The sequence below is a fragment of the Macaca fascicularis genome, chromosome 10 (genome assembly GCF_037993035.2).
Source record: "Macaca fascicularis isolate 582-1 chromosome 10, T2T-MFA8v1.1".
Lineage (NCBI taxonomy): Eukaryota > Metazoa > Chordata > Mammalia > Primates > Cercopithecidae > Macaca > Macaca fascicularis.
Genome location: NC_088384.1, coordinates 89,848,949 through 89,873,307, shown reverse-complemented (window position 1 = coordinate 89,873,307; position 24,359 = coordinate 89,848,949). Strand labels below are relative to the sequence as shown.

Sequence of the window (24,359 nt, the reverse complement as noted above, 5' to 3'; positions counted from 1 at the left end):
TTCCCTCTCTGGGACACAGCTTCCCCACCTTCACATTCACAGGTCTGGACAACAGGACCTTCTAAAGGCCTTTCCACCTTGAAACTATGCTCATCACAATAACCCTGAATTACTCAGAAAGTATTTTTGCATGCCATGAGATCTGCTTCCAAAGGCACATCATCCATTTTCGGAGTTCCAAAAAAGATTGAGAATTCAAACAAACTCAGGTGCTCAAATAGGTAAGTCAAGGGATCCGTCTGCCCAAGGCCATGGCCTGGGTACGAGGCATTCCGGGACTGGCACTGCCCTGTGGCGCAGGGGCGGGTGGACACGTACATGTTGTCATGGGCCGCCTTCATGGCCTTGGCGGCATAGCCCATGTTCTTGAGCACCTCGGTGTTGGTGTTGGCATTCTCCAGGGCCTCCCGCTGGAACTCGATGGTTGATAATGTGCCGTCGATCTGCGCCAGCTGCTTCTCATACCTCTTCTTACGCTTCAGTGCCTGGAGGGCTGCTGCATTGGGGAGAAAACAGGGTTTTAGAGAGCCCAGGCACAGGGCGAGGTCTTGGTGTTCACTGAGTTCTTTCCCGAACTCTACTGGAAGCACCTCTGTTGTTGCTTCCACTATAGCAGAGGGTTCATAAATTCTACACAAAGAGCACGTTCAATTTTCTATAAAAACATAAAATTTACATACCTCAAAACACAGCCAGTAAACAAGCACACAAGCCAAAGTTCAACCCTCGGGTAACCACGCACACACACAAATCAAAGCATGGACAGCCACCTGAAGAAAAGGATGCTCTGGGGTCAAACTCCTTTAGGGTCAAAGTCCAGCTCACAGACTCAGGTGAGCTACTTGGCTTCCCAGATGGTGTCAGTGTGAGCAGCAAATGACATACTGTATGTGAACACCTGGCACATTCATCAGTGTGTACGCCCCTCAAAAAAAGCAGTTCTCATTATTATAAAGCAATTTAAAAGTACCATTTTATGCCAACTAAACTACAGAAATCATAAATATAATGACTATACCAAATACTAGATCCATTTGGGTTAAAAATGCTATTTCACTCATAGCCAACAACTCTGTAAATTGTTACAATGCTTCCGAAAAGTAACATGGCAACACACAGCAACAACCACCATGATGTTTTTACCCTCTGACCCAGTAATTTCCTTCTGGAAATGTATTCAAAAGCAAAAAGCCCCATGCCTGAAGATGGTTACTACAGCATCCTCCATCATCGAAAACACGACTAAACTAAAAAGCCAGACAGAACTCCCTGCCACGGCCAAACCTAGAGTCTGGCCATTTAGTTGGGTCAGTGGCATCATCTACCTTAGCCTCCTAGCATGCTGAGACTGTGGAGATCATCGCATGTTAAGGTCCAGTCACGGCAAGCAATCTGACCAAGGTCAATCTGTGGCAGAACTGGGACCAAAACCACATCTCCCAACTTGAAACCCAGATTTCCTTCCCCCTCACAGTCTCAGTTCCACTCTTCACACTGAAAAAATATCTTTAGCACACATCTTAGATGACGTTGGGGGTCAGGACACACCACCCCAAAATATGACTGTAGGAGACCAGAATATACCACCCCAAAAATATATTTCTTTGGCATATTTTGAGCTGGTTATTCTAAGAAACTAGAGTAGCTCAAAAAGCTGTCCTTTTGTTTAAAAAAAAAACACACAAAGTACATCTAAGAAGAAGATCTACATTACTAAAAGTATCTGTGTCAGGAAGGGGGCTGCTCTGAAAACTTTCATTACCTAAGAGACCTTCTGCATAACAACACATCCTTTACTCACCATACAGTAATTCTTCCCTCACCCTCCCGTAAGCTGTGTCCCCCCACAACAACCCCCAAGTCTTCACCATACAGTAATTCTTCCCTCACCCTCCGGTAAGCTGTGTCCCCCACCACAACCCCCAAGCCCCTATTCTTTTCTGTAGCTCAGGATACTATATAAGCTTCAAGCATCTGACTCTTCTTCAAGTCTCATATTTTGTGGGATTTCCACATGTACATATGTAACTAAATACGGTTTTTCTCTTGTTAATCTGTCTTATATCAATTTAGTTTGTAGCCCAGCCAAAGAACCTAGAAGGGAAGCTATTTTTTGCTCCCCTGCAATGGGCATCAAAACCCAGGAAGGAGGCTTAGCAGAGACTCCGTCAGAAGAAATGGCTGAGCTGGAGTGGGCTGGGTCGGGAGCACTAGCCTCACACACACGTGTACTCAGCGTTCTGCCATGTCCTGGAGTTCTGGACCACGGCCACCTCCTGCAGACTGGAGGTCAAAACCCCCTCCCCCATGGGGCTGTGGGTTCTCCATATGTCACATGAATAGGTCCCATGCTCCTTCCACTCACACCCCCTGCTGGCGTGGGATTCCGTCCTAAGGACCATTTGCCAAGGGAAAACAGCTTGGCCTTCGTATAGCACACAGTTCCTCCAAAAGCAGCAGAAAAATTCTCCCAGCCAGTCTTTCCAACCAATGCTGACCAAAATACATACATACGCACATAAAGAGAACTCGTAAAACATCTGAAAAACAATGAAATGTGCCCCATTAAATCTGAAAAGTCACTGAATCCGTAATCTCCCTTGATTCTGATGTAGGCCGGAATGGCCCAAGACTTCAAGAAACCCATCCTGCAGTCACACCAGGGGATCCTTGAGACCCTTCACTCTCACCTTCTGGTAGCATAAGTCATGCTCACTTCATAAGGGCCTCAAAACAGCAACCCTTTAAGGTTAGAACGACCACCCCTTTTAGTTGATGAGGAAACTGAGGTTCAGAGACGTCCTGTGACAGCCCAGGTAACTGGCAGAGGGGACTTAAACCAGGTGTGGAACCCCAAAGTCCCTGCCCTGCCACTATGTTATGCCCCCCACTTAATGAAAAAGGTAGGATACTGCCCTGGAGGGATCGTCCAGTCCTGCAGGGAGTGACATGGGGACCATGGGAACACAGAAGAGGGAATGCAAATCCAACCATTCCTTTGCTGAAAAATCCTCAGTAGCTCCCTTTACCATATGGTTTGATATGGCCTGCAGCGTCCCGCAGAGGCAAGGCGTTAGAATTCTCTCCGCAAGCCCAAGACCTGGGAGCCCTAGCACAAGGTCTACAGAACCACCTTTCCCATGAGTAATGTCAGAGGGAAGAGGTCCTGGGGGAGTCCTGTAAGTGCCCCAGGGCTGGGATGGCTGGATTGCTTCCTGTGACTTCCTTGGTGTTGTGTTCCTTTTCCACAAAAGGCATACCCCAGACATACTCTAATCACCAAGTGACTGTGAATCCTTCCAAGATCAAGTGCCAATGGCCCACAGGTACCCCTTTCCCAAGTCCCCTCCAGTCAGCTCCATCACCCACAGCCCAGCCCATCATTCAAGATTCACCAAGGCCTTCCAGAACGGGCGCAATGGCTCATGCCTGTAATCCCACCACTTTGGGAGGCCGAGGTGGGTGGATCACCTGAAGTCAGGAGTTCAAGACCAGCCTGGCCACCATGGTGAAACCCCATCTCTACTAAAAATACAAAAATTAGCTGGACATGGTGGCACACACCTGTAGTCCCAGCTACTCGAGAGGCTGAGGCAGGATAATTTCTTGAACCCAGGAGGTGGAGGCTGCAGTGAGCCAGGACTGTGCTACTGAACTCTAGCCTGGGCAACAGAGCAAGACTCCATCTCAGTGGGGGAAAAGAAAAGATTCACCAAGGCCTTCCAAGAGCCTGCTGTGTGATGGTGAACAAGCAACAGCAGTCTCATCCGCCTCCTATTTCATTTAATCATCCAGAGATCCCAAAGGAACAAGGAGACTGGAGATCAGAAAGGTGATGCAGCTCACCCAAGTCATCCTGCTGCCAAGTGAGGAGGGGAGTAGTCTGTGTAACTCCCAGCTCTATGCTCTTCCTCATGGACTCAGAACAACAGCAAGTGACTCTGAGACCGTTCATAAGAGCAAACACTCTTTGACGGAGCTGCCTTGCTTTTCAGTGTCCTGAGTGTAGCAGGAGCTTGGTAAAATGCTTATGAAACTGATTTTATACAGTCAGCTACATTCTTATATTTAAAACCAAAGTTACTTCCCTATTAACATCATAGATTTAGAACTGCTTTTTCTCCAATACATTTTCCATTGGCAGTGACTCCTTGTATGCCAATCCTAACTTCCTCTGACTTCCACCTCCCACTTCTAAAATCTCCCAAACAGTAAATTATCTGGAAGCAAAACCCAAATATACCAGGGAGGAAACCAACAGCCCATCCCCACCCCGAATGAAATAATGCTGATATTATTCATCTTTGTAGATCAGCAATCCAGCAAAATAACTGATACACAGTAAGTGCTTAGTATCTACTAAATTGAACCTCCAATTTCATTTGTCTTACAAGGTTTTCATGTATTCTATCCAGGGTTCTTCATGGGGGATCCACCCATATTTTATCTCCCATGCACCTCTGACCCAGAGAATTGACGTCTTACTGAAACACAGGCTAGAACAATCACTTGGCAGCATCCTTCCACTGCATTCCTCCTGGCCCACAAACAGGGACTTCCCGCAAGCACCTGGCTGTAAGGTGTGCTATCTCATACTGGGGATAGGACCTGAGCAAACAGTATGAGGGACAGTCCCGGGGAATCCCCCCAGGACTCCCCTTCCTGCCTGCAGGGTTCACACAGCCTCTTCCCCTCTAAGCAGTGAACTCTCCAGGAGGTTGATTTTTCTTATCTAGATCTATCTGCTGTCTGTGTTTCTCAGCTAGTTGAGAACTCCAAAGGGAAAGGCTACATTATTAATTTTCCCCCACAGAAACCCCCAAACATGCTTCATGAGTAAAGTAACCTTGAAAATTGACATGGGGTCAGCATCTGGGCTGCAGAAACAGACGTAGACAAATATTCACAGCACTTGAACCACCTCCTGTATCTTACAAATGCATGGCATCGGTGGTGAGGTGTAACAGGGCAAACTAAAGGCTCAGAGGTATTAGAGTGCTTCCACAAGTAAAATGCCAGTCTTCTTGAATACTATTACACTTAGTAAAACTTCCTCCATGCCAACCTTATTTCTGACTACAGAAATTCTATCTGTAACCAACCCAATGTTTTCATAAATATTAAATATATACTGGTTCTTAATGTCTTGCCTTAACTTCTCCAGATTCCTGATGGTTAGATTTAAAAACAAGTACTGAGTTAAAAAGAAGCTGTTCATCTAAATCAAATATTCAAGAAATCCATTTTCTGCCAGAGAACCCCCAGCGTCATTTATAAACACAATGGCTTTAACAATTGAAATCTAACCCAGGTCAATAGAAGTTTAAGAGGTTGCTTTTAGATGGGAAAAAAAACAGTCCTTGGAATCTCCATATTTAATTATGCCTTTGCCAGTTCCAAGAGAGTAATTACAGCAGCAATTACAGAATCTAATAACCAGCTTTATTGGCTCTGAAAGCTGAAGCAAAAACAACTCCAACCATGTTGAAATAAACATTGGTCTCCAGACAGTTGCTTCATTAGACCCTCCAAACAGCCATTTAGAGGAAAGATACAGAACAGATACCCTAAGAAGCAGAGACCAGTCAAAAAGACGTTTGCCCAGGATGGAAAACCTTCCTGCGAGGCAACAGTTAGTGATTACAGAAACCATTTTTAGAGAACACATCAGTTCGACACAACCAGACAGGACGTTCCTTTCTCCTAGTCAAACACGACTTCTCTGAAAAGCTGCTGAGGAGAGCAAGTTTGCCTGTCCCAGATCTAGGGGTGTTCAGTATAGGGGCAAATAGCCCAGGGCATCTCAATAGATGCCAAGAAGTCATAACTATACACTCATTACTAGTATAGAGAAATTCAGGCATGGAGGGAAAAACGGACCAATAATATGCTCTCACTAAATGAATGGCAGTGTCTACAGTCCTTTCGAAGACCCCAGAGTCTACATTTGAAGTCATCTAACAGAAGGTACGGGACTGGGAGGGAAGAGGGCTGCTGCTTTCCCACTCTCAGTGTGAACGACGAAGCAAATGAACACACTCCTGAGGACACTTACACACAAATGCAACACCAGGACTCCAGCCTAAGTGGGTTTTCTGAAGAACCCTCAGCAGCCTGGTCCCAGTAGGACTACCGGCAAGCGGGCAGCCGAGGAGGGCTAAGGGAGCCCCACTCTGCCTGCCAGCAATCACTCAGTTAGAGCCTCCTGGTTATTCTGCCAGTGAATAAACTCAGATATTCAGGGTGCCTTAGCCAGGAGAAGCATGCCTGGCCCTCAAGCCACTGGTTGCTTTGCTGGACAGAGGAAGTGATGGGTGTGTCATCTGTGATCTGTCATCTGCCCTGTGAGTATGGGCAAGAAAAGACCCAAAGTTAAGTCTACGGCCATGCCACCCTGAATATGCCCAATCTCGTCTGATCTCGGATGACCCAAAGTCAAAATAACACAGTTAACCACCAATGTCAAAGAAACCCATTCACCCATAAACATGGTTATTAGTGACCATCCTTGCACCACACGGCATTAGAGATCCCACCAAACTTTGACTAAATAAGAGTTATAATCATGGCATCAAGAATAGAGGGAGCTTGAGGAGCTCTTGGAGATAATGAAGACCAACCCCTCATTAGATAACTGAGAAAAATGATGTCCAGAACAGGTGGCACAGCTTGCCAGGACCCCGCAGTGAGTCAGAGGAAGAACCAGGACTAGAACCCAGGTCTCCAGCCCAGGACTCTTTCCACCACCTCAAGTCTGTTGTTTCCAAATTTAGTTGCTACAAATAAATCAGCAGTTCCCTGTGCCATAAGGAAAACAGTCTGCCTAATGTTCTTTCATCCAGTTTCCAAACCCTGCCCTTGATAAACTCCATTTTAAAGCTCATGCTGACACATGAAAACCAAAAAGCTACCTAGTTTGCTCTCCTAGGTCCCTAGACAGCAGGGGGGGGAAAAAAAAAAAAAAGAGGTGCTAATCAGGCTAGTTCAACAGTACCTTCCCCTAGTAAGTACTGTTGATGCACCTACAGTTTCAGAAGGCAGGGCAGGGTTAGGCTCTCATTTCTCTACCCTGGGTGAGGGTGCCTGGGACGGCATGGGCAAACAGAAAGTTATCAGAAACCAAAATGCACAAAATGCACCTTGGAAGCCCAGACAGAGGCTGTTTCATGTCGATTGTTGCTGAGACAGTGTTGCAGGCTCACCTGCAGGACGAGGGCCTCACCCTGCAAAAGCCTTGGAATGCTGTCCCTGACACTGCTGTATTTATTCCCACACAGCTGGAGAGTTCAGGCGAGAAGTGCAGACAGCTTTTTCCAGAGCAGCCTCCTTCCCTGTGATATATCTCCCTGTTCCTCTAATTTGCTCTCTGTGGCCTGGAGCTAATGCACTCCATTTAGAGATGGTAAAATAAGTACTTGTGTATGACCAGGAAATCGGAGTCTGAAGCCCTGCTGACTTCATCAGCAAACACATAGGGAGTACAGTACTCACTGCAAGGGAAAATTCTAGACAGAAAGAAAGAAGCCCCTTATCTGTTTGAAAGGGACAAAGATGAAAGAAATAAGCCCCACAACTAACAGCCTAACAGAATATCAAACGCTCTGAATCATTTAAACAGTACATACAAAGTGTGTTCCGTAAAAGGCATGATAAAACACACTCTGCCGTCAAACAACCTTAGGAAATGCTGGGTCACATCAAGTTACAATGGTCATTTAGGGAGTCCAGTTGTCCAGCTTCAAGTTTCACCTCCACCATCAAGTAAATTACTTAATCTCACTAATAACCCTCATGATAATAACACGCACCTCATAGGGTTATTGTGAGGATTAAAATGAAGTACATATGTAAAGCACCTGGCACAGGGCATGACAGGTAAATGTTGGTCACTGGTATTATTTACTGCAGGACTTCCCAGATCCTATTTTGATAGGAAGAAAACACTGACACCTAACTGGCTCACCAAAAAAAGAGAAAGACAAGAAAAACCAACAAGACACACACCGACATCTGTAAGACACGGCTTGGGAGAAACCAATTTAAAACCACCTGACCATTTGGCCAATGCCAGCTTCATCAACCCCTGCCCTTGGTTGATGCCGGCCAGCACTGGGGCACAAAGGAAAAAGAATATGAGGCTTGGTACCAGTAGACCAGGTCAGAATCCCAGCCCTGAAGGTGGCTGTCAGGTAAGTTATTTCACATCTCTGAGCATGTTTGTCAGATGCAAGATGGGGGTGAAACCACTACCCTAAGGACAGACGAGGACAGTCACTATGCAAACACTTGCTGAATGTAGGCATTCTCTCCTTCTTGCCTCTTTCCCCGCTGCCTCTCTTTCCTTGCCTGTGTCCAACATTGTCTCTGGGGATCTCTGCATCTTCCTGTCCCTGTCCCGTCTCCCACACATTTTTATTTTTATTTTTATTTTTTTGAGATGGAGTTTCACACTGTCACCCAGGCTAGAGTGCAGGAGGGTGATCTCCACTCACTGCAACCTCCGCCTCCCAGGTTCCCTGCCTCAGCATCCCAAGGAGCTGAGATTACAGGAGCCGGCCACCATGCAGTGGTGTCCTATCCCCTTTCCCAGCCCAGTGTGTCTAAGAAAGAGTAGACAATTGTGGTATAGTGGAGAAAAAGATAATATATAACAATAGCTAACATTTATGAGAGGTTTCCTGGGTGCCATGATTGGTGCTTTCATGGGAATGAAAAATTGATACTATCCATGCTCACTAGTTCTTCCAGACAACCTATCTATGAGGTAGATACTGTTACTGTCCCACTTCAAAGATCAGGGTATTGAGGCTCAAAGAGTTTATCACCTGCCCAAGTCATACAGTTAGGTAGTGGCAGGCCTGGGATCAAAGTCAAGCTGCCTATCTGCAAAGGGCATGTTCTTTCTCTGCAGAAGAGCATCTACCCTGCACCAAGCAGGCAGCTGGGCCTGCTTCTGCCTGAGCCTGGGGATCTGAAAGCCCTGAAGGCCTTCCCCTCCCCATGGATCCCACAAGCTAGCAACAGTCTGGCACCAAGGGCATCCAGTGGGCTGCCTATTCTGCCCACAAACTGTCCACTAGCGACAGTCCAGAGGGTATGCAGTAAAAACCTCTACCTGGAAAAAAAAATTTTTCTAGTAGATTTTAAATTGGTTAAAAGCACACAGGATAAAAACCCAACCATTATCATCCTCTCTACACTTAGGCCGATGACTCTACATAGCTGGAAAGTTTGCTGTGAGCTTTTTTTGTGTTTTAAAGAATAAATGTCTTCTTCCCTCATGTCTACCCTAAACCATAAGCTCCTCCACGGTGGAACCTCCATCTTTGTGCCCCTAACAGCACTGAGACAGGGAGAAGGGAAGGGCACTCCATAATAGCCAATGTGACCCCGCCATTTCTTTACCCGTCAGTGCCCTCTGTCCTCTCACCCTACAATGGCTTCCAGATCTTTTCCCAGGTCCTAATATGGCCTTTCCTCCACATTCTGGAGGGCCCAGGGACCAAAGCTACAAGAACCTCTGTCACTTGTCCACTTTTTTCCTGTGTCAACCCACACTGGAATTGCTAGAACCCTAAAACAAAAGGGGTCAGAGGCTTATTATTAGGGGCAATGAGCCTAGGACCTCCCCTGTGACTATACCTGGAGGGAAGTAGCAGAGACCCAAAGTGAGCAGCGGATTATTCCAGACTGGGTCAGCAGGCGTGGCCCAGGCCATAAGGAAGGAGAGAAATGGCCACGGCGGTCAGGGTCACCAAAGGAAACGGTTCAAGGCCTATCTGAGCTGCCTCCTCCTGCTCCCCAAAGGGCAGCTGATCAGGAAGAGAAGGGGTTTCACTTCCTAGATCCTGCAGGCAGCCCTGGAGTAGCTCTTGGTGATCAAGGTAACTCAGGGCCAGGGTGGGGAAACCAGGATACTGGGAAGGAAGGTGACCTCCCCCTGGTTAGTGAGGGCCATAGTCATTCAGCCTGTGCCCTGGAATCCAAGGCCAAAGTTCTTTCCTATACACCAGCCAGGCTGCAGAACTGCTACCAGAGGCTAAAACTAAGCGCCCATGCAGTCCACAGATATGTCTTCATTTGTCCCATGTCTTAATTAAGTCGTATCTTAATACATAAATTTGAATATTACATATTTCACATAAAAATCCAGATTTTGGCTTCCTCTTGTAAAGACAGAGTATCTGGCAACACTGAGCCCACACTGCCACCTAGCAACAATCCACTAGAGCAGAGCAGCAGCCATCCCTTTTAGAAGGGACACATACTTTCCAGTCCATCTCAGAGCCCACCACTGCCCACCAACTTCTACCTGGACACATTACTCATTTACATGTCCTGACCGACAGTCCCTGTAACACCTGACACTAATCTTACACCCAGAGGAAACTGCTAGGAGTTATCTGGTACAATCCCTTGCCTTCAGGCAGTTAAGGTTGTGTTCAAGTTAAAGATAGGCAACTGATGTCATAAAGGTTCAACAAGGTGCTCAAAGTAACAAAGGTAAAGGTACTTGACAAGGAGGAATCCAAGCCAGGTGCCCCGAACAGGAGACCTGTATCTAGACACAACCTGCAACACACGTCCTATGATCCTGAATCTGGCTTCTAGTTCCAACTCTGCCATGACTAAAGTATGTCACTGAGCAAGTCCCCTCATTCCTTAGTGCCTCACACTCCTCATCAAGGACACAAGAAGGGTGGATTAGGTGCTCTCTCCAGGTCTTCCTCCAGCTCTAACAATAGGTGAACCCATATAGTTCTGAGATTTCCAATAACAGGATTGAAACAAACACAAAAGGCTCTTTCTGGTTGATCTTGCGTGATCCAGAATATGTAATTAACATCCATATGCTCCAATTCCCGACTGCTTCACATAATCAAGTATTTCCTGCCCAATGAGCAGTCTTTCTTATTTTAACTGGCTTCACAAACTGAGTTAGAAAAATCAGAGACTCCCTTTAGCCTCTGAATTAAGCTGCTTCAACTGGGCAGAGGAAGTCAGCACTCAGATCCAATGTGAGCCACAAATGTCACTCAGGAAGCAAAGGTAACTATAGTTAGAATGTGAACACAGACATCTTCACCCTCCATCTCCTTACAAGTTCTGGCACTGCCTCCCTCCTCTCTCTGAAATTCCTCTCTCCTGTCAGCCTTGGGGGATCCCCTAGCCTGGTTCCCTTGCCCCAGAGGCCATTCCTTCTTGAGTTTTTGTTTTGTTTTGTTTTTCCTAGATCCTTTCCTCTTCTCAATTCCTAATGGTTGAAGCTCAAATCTTAAAAATCTTGATCCTGGGTTCTTCTGTTTTTTTGTTTTTGTGACAGAGGGTCTTGCTCTATTGCCCAGGCTGGAGTGCAGTGGCACAATCTCGGTGCACTGCAACCTCCACCTCCCAGGCTCAAGTGATCCTCCCACCTCAGCCTCCCAAATAGCTGTAGCCCAGGCTGGTCTCCAACTCCTGAGCTCAAGCAATCCAATCCACCTTGGCTTCCTAAAGTGCTGGGATAACAGAAGTGAGCCACCATGCCCAGGCAGTTCTTCCTTTCTCACATGAAGTATCACCTATTCTGAGCCTCGTATTTTATTGTATTTAATCCTGACAATAAGGAATTCGTCTTACTAGCCAATTTTACAAAGAGATTTGAGGCCTGGAGAGATTATCTCAAAGCTTGTGAATAACAAACCAGCAGAGTCAGGATTCAAATCCAGACTCTTCCTTCTGCTTCTAGCCAAGACAGGATGGCAGGGACTAGAGTTACCCCTAGCCCAAGAGAAATGAATCAACAGTTTTTGAGACACTGGACATCAAGCAAAAAAGGACAGTGATCCTTGAGAGCTCGGAAGTAAGTTGAACCTACGGTCACACCCAGTTGATCGCTGAGAGTTTCCAGGCCAAGGTGCAGGCAAGGAAAACCCAGACAGAGTCCAGCAACTTCCTGAATTAATGAGATAGAGCTGAGTGTCTGGGGAGACCAATGCAGCTGGAGTTCATGAGAGTATCTGAGGAGAGAGTTGCACGGAGAGAGAAAACCCCAGAGAGCCATGGAGGGTCCCCCTCAAGTATTCAGCAGAATACTGATTAGCACCCATGTGTGAAAAAGCTATCTAAGGCCAGGGAAAGAACCACTCAAAAGGATGACAGAGAATAAATAATATTAAGTACTCACATGGGGCCAGTCATATTGCCTCTTCCTCAGTTAGATTGGAAAAGCCTCATAATTCTTCTTGGAGGGCCTTCAGGAGGGCCTTGTCTTAATAGTAGGGATTAACTAGCCCTATACTAGATAAACACTGCTCTGAGCCTGTCTCACAATTCGTACACCTAAGACCTAAAAGGCAAACTGTTACCAAAAAATTCTGCCCCCAAAACATAAAGAATATTTATGGGAATACAGAAAGATTCAGTACCCAACAAGGCAAAATTTACATTTGACATCTAATCAAAATCTACAATTTATGCAAAGAAATGGGTAAATAACACCCATGATGCAGAGTAAAATCGACAAATTGCCAAGTAACCCAAACTAACACAGATGTCAAAATTAGCAGAGATTAAAATAGTTATAACTATAGTCTATATGCTTAAAAAGCGAAGGAGAAACAGGGAAGGTATTTCCTATGGTTTGGATACTGTTTGGCCCGCCAAGTCTCATGTTGCTATCTGATCCCCAGTGTTGGGGGTGGGGCCTAGTGAGAGGCGTCTGGGTCATGGGGGCGGATCCCTCAGGAATGGCTTAAGGCCATTATCCAGGAGTGAGTGAGTTCTTAGTCAATTCTGGAAAGAGCTGGTTGTTAAAAAGAGCCTGGCACCTCCTCCTCTCTCTCTCTCGCTGTGTGACCTGCACACATAAGCTCCCCTTCGCCTTCCACCATGAGAGGATGCAGCCTGAGTCCTCGTGAACAGCAGATGCTGGCACCGTGCTTCTTTCTTTTTTTTTTTTTTTTTTTTGAGACGGAGTCTGGAGTCTCACTCTGTCGCCTGGGCTGGAGTGCAGTGGACGGATCTCAGCTCACTGCAAGCTCCGCCTCCCGGGTTTATGCCATTCTCCTGCCTCAGCCTCCCGAGTAGCTGGGACTACAGAAATTTTAATTTCTAGAAGCTCGATTTAGGTTTTTTAAAAAATTATCTTAGTCTATTTGTGTTGCTATTAAAGAAATACCAGAGGCTGGGATATGTATAAAGAAAAGAGGTTTATTTGTCTCACAGTTCTGCAGGCTGTACAAGAAGCATGGTGCCAGCCAGGTGCGGTGGCTCAAGCCTGTAATCCCAGCACTTTGGGAGGCCGAGACAGGCGGATCACGCTGTCAGGAGATCGAGACCATCCTGGCTAACATGGTGAAACCCTGTCTCTACTAAAAAATACAAAAAACTAGCCGGGCGAGGTGGCAGGCGCCTGTAGTCCCAGCCCGGCCAAAAAGAAAATCTTAAGAGCAGCCAAATAAAAAAATACACATTACATATACTGAAATAAAGATGACAGAGATTTCTCATAGAAAACAATGCTAGCAAGGAGATGGTAGAGCAATATTTTTAAAGGATCTCATTAATTCTATCACCTGGCATGGAATTAAATTAGGAATTATAGGCCAGGTGCAATGGCTCACGCCTGTAATCCCAGCACTTTGCGAGGCCGAGGTTGGCAGATCCCTTGAGGTCAGGATGTCAAGACCAGTCTGGCCAACATGGTGAAACCTCATCTCTACTACAAAAATTAGCTGGGCGTCGTGGCAGGCGCCTGCAGTCCTAGCTACTCGGGAGGCTGAGGCAGGAGAATTGTCTGAACCCAGGAGGAGGTTGCAGTGAGCTGGGATCACGTCACTGCACCCCAGCTTAGGCAATAGAACAAGACTCCATCTCAAAAATAAAATGGAAATGGAAAAGGAAAGGGAACAAAAAAAACTGTTAATCTGGAATTCTAAACCCAGTGAAATATTTCAAAAACAAAGGCAAGGCCAGGTGTGGTGGCTCACGCCTGTAATCCCACCACTTTGGGAGGCCAAGCCAGGCGGATCATGAGGTCAAGAGATAGAGACCATTCTGGCCAACATGGTGAAACCCCGTCTCTACTAAAAGTACAAAAAAAAATTAGCTGGGCATGGTGGCACTTGCCTGTAGTCCCAGCTACTTGGGAGGCTGAGGCAGAAGAATTGCTTGAACCTGGAAGGCAGAGGTTGCAGTGAGCCGAGATGGCGCCACTGCACTCCAGCCTGGCAACAGAGCAAGACTCTGTCTCAAAAAAAAAAAAAAAAAAAAAGGCAAAATAAAGACTGTCAGACAAAGAAAAGCTGAAAGAATTTATCACCAGAAAATCTTCACTATAAAATTTTTTTTAAAGTCCCTCAGGCAGAAGGAAAATGATACCAGATACAAATATAGATCTACGCAGAGCTATGACAAGTACCAGAAAGGATAAACACATGGGTAAATACATAAGGCTTTAAAATTATTTAAATCTCGCCAGGTGTGGCTGCTCATGCCCAGGATCTCAGTACTTTGGGAGGCCAACGTGGGAAAATCTCAAGCCCAGGATGTCAAGGCTGCAGTGAGCTATGATTGCACCACTGCACTCCAGCCTAGGTGACAGAGTGAGACCTTATCTCTAAAAAAAAAATAAATAAAATGTAAGTTATTTAAATATCTTTAAACAAAAACACAGTAATAGTGTAGTGTGGGGATTTATATGTAAAAGTAAAACATGGTAATTGCACACAGGCCAGGAAAAGCAAATGAGACTATACATACATGAGGTGTACTATACATGAGGTGATATTGTATATATCACTTGGGATGGAATTAAATTAGGAATCATAGGCCGGGTGCAGTGGCATGTAATCCCTGTAATCCCAGCACTTTGTGAGGGCCGAGGTGGGCAGATCCCTTGAGGTCAGGCATTCAAGACCAGCCTGGCCAACATGGTGAAACCTCGTCTCTACTACAAAATTTAGCCGGGCGTGGTGGTGTGTGCCTGTAGTCCCAGCTACACATGAGGCTAAGGCAGGAGAATCGCTTGAACCCAGGAGGTGGAGGTTGTTGCAGTGAGCTAAGATCACGTCACTGCACCCCAGCTTGGGCAACACAGTGAGACTCCATCTCAAAAAAATAAATAAATAAATAAATTAGGAATCACAAACAGAAAATCTGTTAAATCCCCACATCTTTAGAAACTAAATAATATACTTCTAAATAAGTCACAGGTCAAAGAAGAAATGAAATGGGAAATCCGAAAGTATTTTGAACTGAATGAAAATAAAAACACAACATATCAAAATATGTGGGATGCCACTAACGTGGTACCTTAAAGGAACTAAAAGCCTATACTAGAAAAGAACAATCTCAAATGGACCTCAGCTTCCACCTTAACAAGCTAGAAAAAGACCAGCTTGGGACTGAGCAACATGGCAAGACCTTATTTCTATTAAAAATTTTTTTCAAAAATTAGCTGGTGGCAGGCACCTGTACTGTCCCAGCCACTTGGGAAGCTGAGGCAAGGAGGATCGCTTGAGCCCAGGAGTTTGAGGCTTCAATGAGCTATGATTGTGCCGCTGTACTCCAGCCCAGGTGAGAGAGTGACAACCTGTCTCCAAAAAAAAATAAAAATAAAAATAAAGGGCAAACAAAATCCAAAGCAAGCAGAAGAAAGGGAATAAAGATTAAAATGAAAAATCAATAAAAGACAAAAAAGAAACAAAAGAGAAAGAAGGTCAATGAAATAAAATTCTGGCTCTTTGAGAAGTTCAACAAAATTGAACTTCTAGCCAGACTGAACAGGAAAAAAAGATTACCGGTATCGAGAATGGCAGATGTGATATCACTACAGACTCCACGAACATTAAAAGGATAAAAAGGGGATATTATGAACAACTTCATGACAATACTAGAAAAACTGAAGCAACGTCATACCAATACAAAAGATGCAACAGTTTAGATGAAACAGGCAATTCCTTTGCTCATTCTACTGTACCAGAATTACACTTTGCTCATGAAACCCTGCTAGGGAACTAGGGACACAAATTATACAGTCCCAAGGCTGAAGGAATTCACAGGCCAGCAGATATGGACAATGTAATATGATGACAGAGGTCAGCACAGGACACTTACTGTGGATGCCTAAGGCAGGGAAACTAACTTTTGGGGTTATCATGCATTTTAAAGGATGGCAGGAGACAGCCCGGAGGAATGTATCCAAGCAGCAGGAAAAGAGAGGCATGAGAAAATAGGGGAGGGAGCAAGTAAAGATAAAAGTTAAAGAGAGAAACTCAAGGACAGACTTGGATGTCTTGTTAAGGAGCTGCTGGAATCTATCCCAGGGTTAGCAGGAAGCCATTGAAAGATTCAAAGCAGGACAGGAACGTGATCAGATTTACATTTCAGAAAGATCCCTCTAGCTGCTGTGGGGAGAAGGGGCTGGCAACCACTGCTGTAATCCAGAGGGTGTAGATTTCAAGGTCCTGAACTGAGGCCACAGCAGAGGGGCTACCCAGGAGAGGGTGAACTTGAGAGACACCAAGGGGGAGAACCATGGGCCTGTATCACCTGTTTGAATGTACAAGAGAAGGAAATGGAGACTGAGTCAGGAATAAGTTCCAAGTTCCTGGCTGGGGCAACCAGGTGGTGGAGATGCCATTTCTCAGAGAGACTAGTAACTCAGGGAAGAGAAGATAAGGCAGGGAGGGAGAAACCATTCTCCCAGGTGTTTCTGTGGGGCCATGGGCTTCAAAATTCAAGTTAGCACCTGACGTTTGAATTAACATTCTCTAAATCCATATGAGGAAGATGGAGTTCAGGGACTGCATGGTAGGTCAAATCGAAATCATTTCTGGCCGGCCGTGGTGGCTTACACCTACAATCCCAGCACTTTGGGAGGCCAAAGCAGGAGGTTCGATTGAGGCCAGGAGTTTGAGAACAGCCTAGGCAACATAGTAAGACCCCGTCTCTACAAAAAAAAAAATTTTTTTTAATTATCCGGGCATGGTGGTGCACACCTGTAGTCATAGCTATTTGGGAGGCTGAGGCGAGAGGATGCTTGAGCCCAGGAGTTTGAGGCTACAGTGAGCTATGATTGCTCCAATGCACTCCAGCCTGGGCAACAGAACGAGACCCTGTCTCTTTAAAAAAAAAAAAAAAGGAAAGAAAAATCATTTATTGTAAAACTATAAAGAGCACAGGATTCAAAGGTAACCTAATTACTACCATTCATACATGGGCGTGTCTCAGGAGAATATACAGGTATAGTATATGCTTGTAATTGCAGAGACTATCTCAGGGCCTTGTAATTGGTCATTTCTGGGAAGGGCACACAGTGACTGAGGCAATGAAGGCACTTTTAAAATTATGTACAATTTACATGACTACCTAATCAAAACAAACAAAAACAACAGCCCATTTGTTCCTCATCCCCAGACGTGGAAAGGCAGTTACATTTAAAGAAGCAAATCATTTACTAAGAACAACCTAACTATGACTGGCACTGGCGCTTTGGTCTGGCCCTCCGGGTGGAATGAAGGCACTGATTGAGCTCCTCCCCCACCCGCCAGGTCCTAGGCTGGATGCTCTTAGCCAGGCTTGCTGGAGGTGACCAGGTTCTTGGCTGGGACAGAGGGGAAACAGCCTGTTTTGGTTTTCCGTTCCCAGGCTGGGATGCACTCTTTCTTTTCCGACTGGCTTTTCTTCCTCTGCTTCCAGCTGAATCCATGCCAACAAGGGCCCCCTTCTGCCTGAGCAAGCATGAGAGCACCCTGGCAACCGAGATGACAGCGGAGGTCTGGGGGCTGGGGACATTTGTGGGGAAGTGGGGAAGAGAGTGAAATGCCGGCAGAAAAATACTTCCAATGTGCACGCTTGTTAGAAAAGCAAGGCAAGAGGGAAAACCCAACCAGCCTTTTATGCTTTTGGAATCAAAAGAGACATGATGAAGGGGTTGCAGACAAATGATTTTCCTTGCCCAAAGGCAGCAAGGGGCGAAGGGCACAGGAAGCTGATTCTCTTTTGGGAAAAGGTAGTCTTGCCTTGGTCCTTAAAAAATGGGGCACAGGTCAGACACGGTGGCTCACACCTGTAACGTTATGTATACTTTACCACAATTAAAAAACAAAAACAGTCTGGTTCATGGGTTTGCTATCCGATCCCTGCTGAACACTGTCGCTTACAACTGTATATGTGAAAATAACAAAATTGGCCGGGCGCGGTGGCTCAAGCCTGTAATCCCAGCACTTTGGGAGGCCGAGACGGGCGGATCACGAGGTCAGGAGTTCGAGACCATCCTGGCTAACACGGTGAAACCCCGTCTCTACTAAAAAAATACAAAAAACTAGCCGGGCGAGGTGGTGGGCGCCTGTAGTTCCGGCTACTTGGGAGGCTGAGGCAGGAGAATGGCGTAAAAACCCGGGAGGCGGAGCTTGCAGTGAGCTGAGATCCGGCCACTGCACTCCACCCTGGGCGACATAGCGAGACTCCGTCTCAAAAAAAAAAAAAAAAAAAAGAAAATAACAAAATTAAAGAATGAACTCCAAACTGCACAGAATTACCAGACACTGAAACACTGACAGAACATAATCTCTGAGGCCAGGTGCAGTGGCTCATGCCTGTAATCCTAGCACTTTGGGAGGCCAAGGCAGGAGGATCACTTGAGGCCAGGAGTTCAAGACCAGCCTGGGCAACACAGCAAAACCTCATCTCCACAAAAATTTTTAAAACTTAGCTGAGAGGCTGGGCATGGTGGCTAACACCTGTAATCCCAGCACTTTGGGAGGCCAAGGCGGGTAGATCACAGGAGTTTAAGACCAGTCTGGCCAACATAGTGAAACCTCATCTCCACAGAAACTTTTAAAACTTAGCAGGGCGGCCAGGCACAGTGGCTCATGCCTGTAATCCTAGCACTTTGGTAGGCAGAGGTGGGCGGATCACTTGAGGTCAGGAGTTTGAGACCAGTCTGGCCAACATGGTGAAAACCCGTCTCTACTAAAATTAGCCAGGCATGGTGGTACGTGCCTGTAATCCCAGCTACTCGGGAGGTGAGGCAGGAGAATCACTTGAACCCAGGAGGCGGAGGTTGCAGTGAGCCAAGATTGCGCCACTGCACTCCAGCCTGGGCGACAGACGAAGACTCTGTCTGAAAAAAAAAAAAAAAAAAAAAAAAAATGAGCTGGGCATAGGTAGTCTCAGCTACTTGGGAGGCTGAGGTGGGAGGATCCCTTGAGCTGTGGAGGTCCAGGCTGCAATGAGCCATTTTCATGCCAGTGTATTCCAGCCTGAGTGACACAGCAAGACCCTGTCTCAAAAAAATTTTAAAAAAATTAAAAAAAAAAAAAAACCTCTGTTCCTTTGAACAATTAATTCACAGTGCTAGATTATAATCTGATTGTTTAGAAAATAATATAAAGAAAGGAATGTCAGAAAGCAGCCTTCCTACCAAGAAAAACAATACCTCAAGGGTCCTAAAGTAGTCAATCAGAAAACAAAAAGCTAAGGAGTGCTATGGACTGACCTATATCCCCCAGAATTCATATGTTGAAGCCCTTGGCCCCAGTGTGGCTGCACTTGGAGATGGGGCCTCTTGGAGGTCATTAAGGCTAACTGATATCATAAGGATGGGACCCTAATCTGACAGGACTGTTAGCCTTATAGGAAGAGAGACACCCCCCACTCCCTATCCACTCCCCGCGATGCACAACACATACTCTACGGGAAGGCCATGTGAGGCCAGAGCAAGTAGGCAGCTGTCTGCCAGTCAGGAAGAGAGCTCTCACCAGAAACAGAATTACCCAGCACCTTGACCACGGACTCTGAGTCTCCAGAACTGAGAAAATAAAGTTTTGTTGCTTAAACCACCCAGTCTATGGTATTTTGTTATGGCAGTCCAAGCAAACTAATACAAGGAAGATAAGCACTATAGATGCCCAAGACATTCAAAATCTTTCAGCCTGGCCACGGTATCCCCCATACCCTCTTGCTGTAGGGCTCCCAGGTCCCTCCCCTGAGATGATTAACAACCTCAGTGTCTCTCCCACCTCGGCGCCTTGCTTTTCCTGGCTCCATATGCTGAGGGAACCATCAAATGCTTCTGCCACTCCTTTCATCCTCCTCTTCACCACCACCCTCTCCCAGCCAAGCTTCCTTCCACATCCTGCTGAGCACTCCACCAGAACGTCTTCATTCTCCACCACATGTGAGACCTGGTTATGGTTCCAGCTCTGCTGCCAGTCAGTTCTGGTCAAATCAAAGTCTGTTTCCTCATTTGTAAAATGGGAGTGCAGAAATGGGCCCAGATGATCTCTCAAGTCATTTCCAAGACCGACAACTCATCAGACCCTGAACAAGGTTCAGCCAGGCGGAGCCATCTGCCCTTCTTCCTTTCCTATCTACTGTCTACACATGTACCAAGATGTGGCTCTATAATGCTCAGATGTTCTATGGTGTTATCTCTTCAGGCTGACCCTACATTAGGCACTGGTCTTAAACCATCTCCGGAGACTCTCTCTAAAGAAAGGGGTCACCATGTGTCTACTCTGGATACAGCCTCCTCCTTTCTTCCAACCACAGAGCTATACGTGTGTATATCAGCCAGCAAGAAAATCTAAAACTTATTTCTCATATATGAAAATGATCAGGAAAGTCTTTCTGGGGTCTGGTTTCACATAAGAAATTGAAATTTTTAATTACTCAACCAAAGAGGGCAAAGAAAGAAATTCAGGCCAAAATTAATTCACAGATTTGTGGCCTTATAACCTTAAGACCCAAGACAGAAGGGAAATCAGTTCCTTAGAGCCTAGGGGCCAAAGAAAGGGAGGGAAGTGTCTCTTGTTCTTGCCTGAGTTTGTTTCTGCTTCCCAAGGGAAAGGCAAAGCTGAGCAAACACCACAGATGGGCATTCTCGGCTGGGCCTGCACCTCTCCAAGTACCCAACATGGTCTGAGAATGCAAAGAACTGACCGAGAAGGGGCTAAAGTTCATAATCTGGTCCCTTTCCTATGTTTACAAACAGAGAGAACTGGGGAAAATTCTGTGTCTACATAAATACCACACGCCCTCCTCTCTCCCAGCAAGAAGCAGCCTCTCTCCTCCAAGCTTCCTCTCACAGCTCTTCTCGCTTTCTCCCTTGGATTCAAGTCATAATCCCTAATGGGCTGTGAGCCCAAGACAGAGGCCAACAATTCTTCATTTCTGTTCTCCCAGCAATACCTAGCACCGTGCCCAGTACTACAAGGTGTTTGGGAAACATGTTGAATGAGTAACAGAAGGATAAATGGCCTCTGAAATTCTAAAAGGGGCCAGAATAAACAAATATTGCTCTATTCTCAAGTCCTAAACTGCTATAAACCCTCCAGACTGCTGAGTGCTGGAATGTTCTCATACCTTGATCTGTGTAGTTGTTACATAAGTGTATACATTTTAAAAATTCATTCAGCTGTCACCTAAGACTTCTCTGCTTTACTATAAATAAATTATACCTCAACGAAAAAAAAAAAAAACAAGCAGCACCAAAAATTACTATTTATATATCAACTTTTTCTTAGGTCTCTTTATAGACTTCCTAACCCTCCCCAGAGTCCTGTAAAATGAGCTGAAGGTAGGAATTATTCTGATGGCTTGCATGGAGGAAACTGATGCAGGGAGAGACTTGTTCAGCCTGGTCACACAGAGAGTCAGAAATGTAGGTGCAACAAGATCCTGTAGTTTATGATCCTCCACCACGGCTGTGCCCGCCCGCCTAACCACCGACCGCTAGTTATAACTCAAAAGAAAACAACCCCCTAAAATAGTAACTGTTTACTCCATCTCTCCTGTCAGCTGGCTTTCTGCATGGCACTTTAACTTTATTTTCAAAACTATTCTGGCAGGGTTGGCCACATTTACCACAGCGTCTGTTGAGAAGCAGATGAGGCCACAGCAGAATTCACTGGAATGAGGAGATAAGAGCCATGAGTTCCAGTCTCAGCTTTCCCTTCAATGAGCTGTATTACTCTTAATAGGTCACCTCACCTCTCTGGGCCTGGGATTTCCCTCTGTATGGACAAGATGAGCACTAAAGTTTGATCTTCCAGAACTGCTTAGGAGACAGCAATGTACTGGGCAGGTTAATAAAAGGGAGAGGGCTGTTTTAATGTCACTAGTGGAGACTTGAGGTTTTAAAGGGCCTAATTTAGAACCAGGTGGGTAAATGTTTACCATATTCCTAAGAGGCTTAGCTGCTCACGATGGAGCCAGGACTTACGCTAAGCACATGAGGCCTTTGCAGAAAAGCCCGTTGTTCCTTTTTTTTTTTTTTTTTCTTTTTTGAGACGGAGTCTCGCTCTGTCGCCCGGGCTGGAGTGCAGTGGCTGGATCTCGGCTCACTGCAAGCTCCGCCTCCCGGGTTCACGCCATTCTCCTGCCTCAGCCTCCTGTGTAGCTGGGACTACAGGCGCCCGCCACCTCGCCCGGCTAGTTTTTTGTATTTTTTAGTAGAGACAGGGTTTCACCGTGTTAGCCAGGATGGTCTTGATCTCCTGACCTCATGATCCGCCCGTCTCGGCCTCCCAAAGTGCTGGGATTACAGGCTTGAGCCACCGCACCCGGCCCCGCTGTTCTTTCTGACACCGCCAGGATCATTGATTTTCTCTTCGATCGCCATCCTAAAAAGCAGATTGAATTAAAATGACTCAAGTCAGGCCAGCCCTTAGCAACTGGTTCCTTTCTTTACTATCCTTACACAGGAGACAAATCCCCTACATCCTGTGGCCCCAAAGGTGGGCAGGTGAGGAAGTCAAGTCCTATCACAAGTCTTACCCCAGTGTGCTTAACTGGTCACTGCTGGGGGTTTGTCCAGTAGGGCGTGAACCTGCCGAGCCCCAACAGAAATTTGTGCCTCTGATTTGCCAAAACACTGGCAGTAAAGTCAGAGGCAGGCTACTGATCCAAACAAGGCTCAGGTACCAGAAGAGATGCCCTCCAGCATCTGTGCTGCTTGCCTGGATGCAGGATCAGGGGAGCAGCTAAAAACCATTATTCAGTTCTGGCCTCTGATCGAAGGAATCAAAATAGAAAAATGTCCAGTACCTTCTACAAAAAAGCCTATGGCTGACCTCAACTTTTACAATAAGCAGGCATGTACCTAAGCTGTTAGTAGATAAGATGAAGGCTGAGTTACTCCATCTTTTTATGCAGTGAAACTGCTTAGAGCAACACCTGGCTGTCTGGAGGGTAAGGTTACTGTAATGTGGCACTTGTTGAATGTTACAGCAGAGAAATCTTAGCACTCATTTAATCCAGTTTCCCATTCTGTTGTTGACAAAACAAAGGCCCAGAGGTAGGAAGGCCCTTACTTGTCCAAAGATATACAGTGACAGAGTCTGAACTAGTGTGCAGCGTCTCGAAGTCTTAGGTGTCTGCCAGACCAATCTGGGCAATGGAGGGAACACCCAGGGATAGGACAGCTAACAGGAGGCCAGGAACTCCGGAAACGGGGAAGAGGGGAAGAGTTCATTCTCAGAGTTTTGGGAATGGGATAGATCAAGCCTGGGCTGAACTGTATGGCCTGAAATGTATGGCCTCAGAAATACAGGTCACTGTCATCAACCAAAAAGAATAACTAGCTTTCTTTTGAACCAAAGATAAACATGAAAGGAAGATTAAACAGTCCCAAAGATCACAACTAATTGAGTTAGCCAGCGAGCCAGCTGGGAGTGAAATGCGCAATATTAGCCAAGGACCTGATTAATAAATGAGGCTGGGTCAAGCTAGTTTAAGCAAAGAGGATTTGCCTGCTTACCTTTGGCATGCAACCTGAGATACTCTGAAAACAGAAAAATTGCTGTTCTGCCTCTACCAAGCTGCCCAGAATGGCTGGACTTCAAATAAAGCAGAAGGGGAACAGGGAGAACAAACAAGAGAAACGGTAGTGACTGATGGACTTCCTTATAAGGGAACAGCCCCCAGACACACCTTGTTCCCTCAGACAGTAATAGACAGACAGCCTACCAATGGGAAACTTCACCTGAGTGCTGTAGGGAGATGGCTGCTGGTCCCAGCAAACTGCTCTCTACAGACAGAAAGTGTCCATTTGGCATGTGCCTCACTAAATTCAGACTAACACAGATTCCTCAGCTTGGCATCCAGGGCTCCTCAGGGAGGCTGCAACCCACACTCTCACTCCACCTGAGCCACCACCAACCCTCATCTATACTCCATAACCCCTCAACCCTCCCACACACAAACACAGCACATGCTAATCTCTGTACCTTGGGTCCCACAGTCCCCTCTGCCTCAAATGGTCCTGCCGGCCTCCTCCTTCCCAAATCCCATTCATCAAGTCCCAGCTCAGAACCCCTGCCATCCCCCTGGCGCTACCCTAGAGTCTCCCAGCTGGAATTCACTTCTTCCTC

The 24,359-nt window shown here is 46.1% G+C and overlaps 1 protein-coding gene across 1 annotated transcript in view; it reads right to left on the bottom strand.

The window, feature by feature from the left end:
* Positions 1-24,359, bottom strand: part of CHMP4B (charged multivesicular body protein 4B) — a 45,543-nt gene that overhangs the window by 5,680 nt on the left and 15,504 nt on the right. The window contains exon 2 of the mRNA XM_005568747.4: positions 319-496. Coding sequence (XP_005568804.1) covers positions 319-496 — 178 coding nt within the window. The remainder of the gene's footprint in view (positions 1-318; positions 497-24,359) is intronic.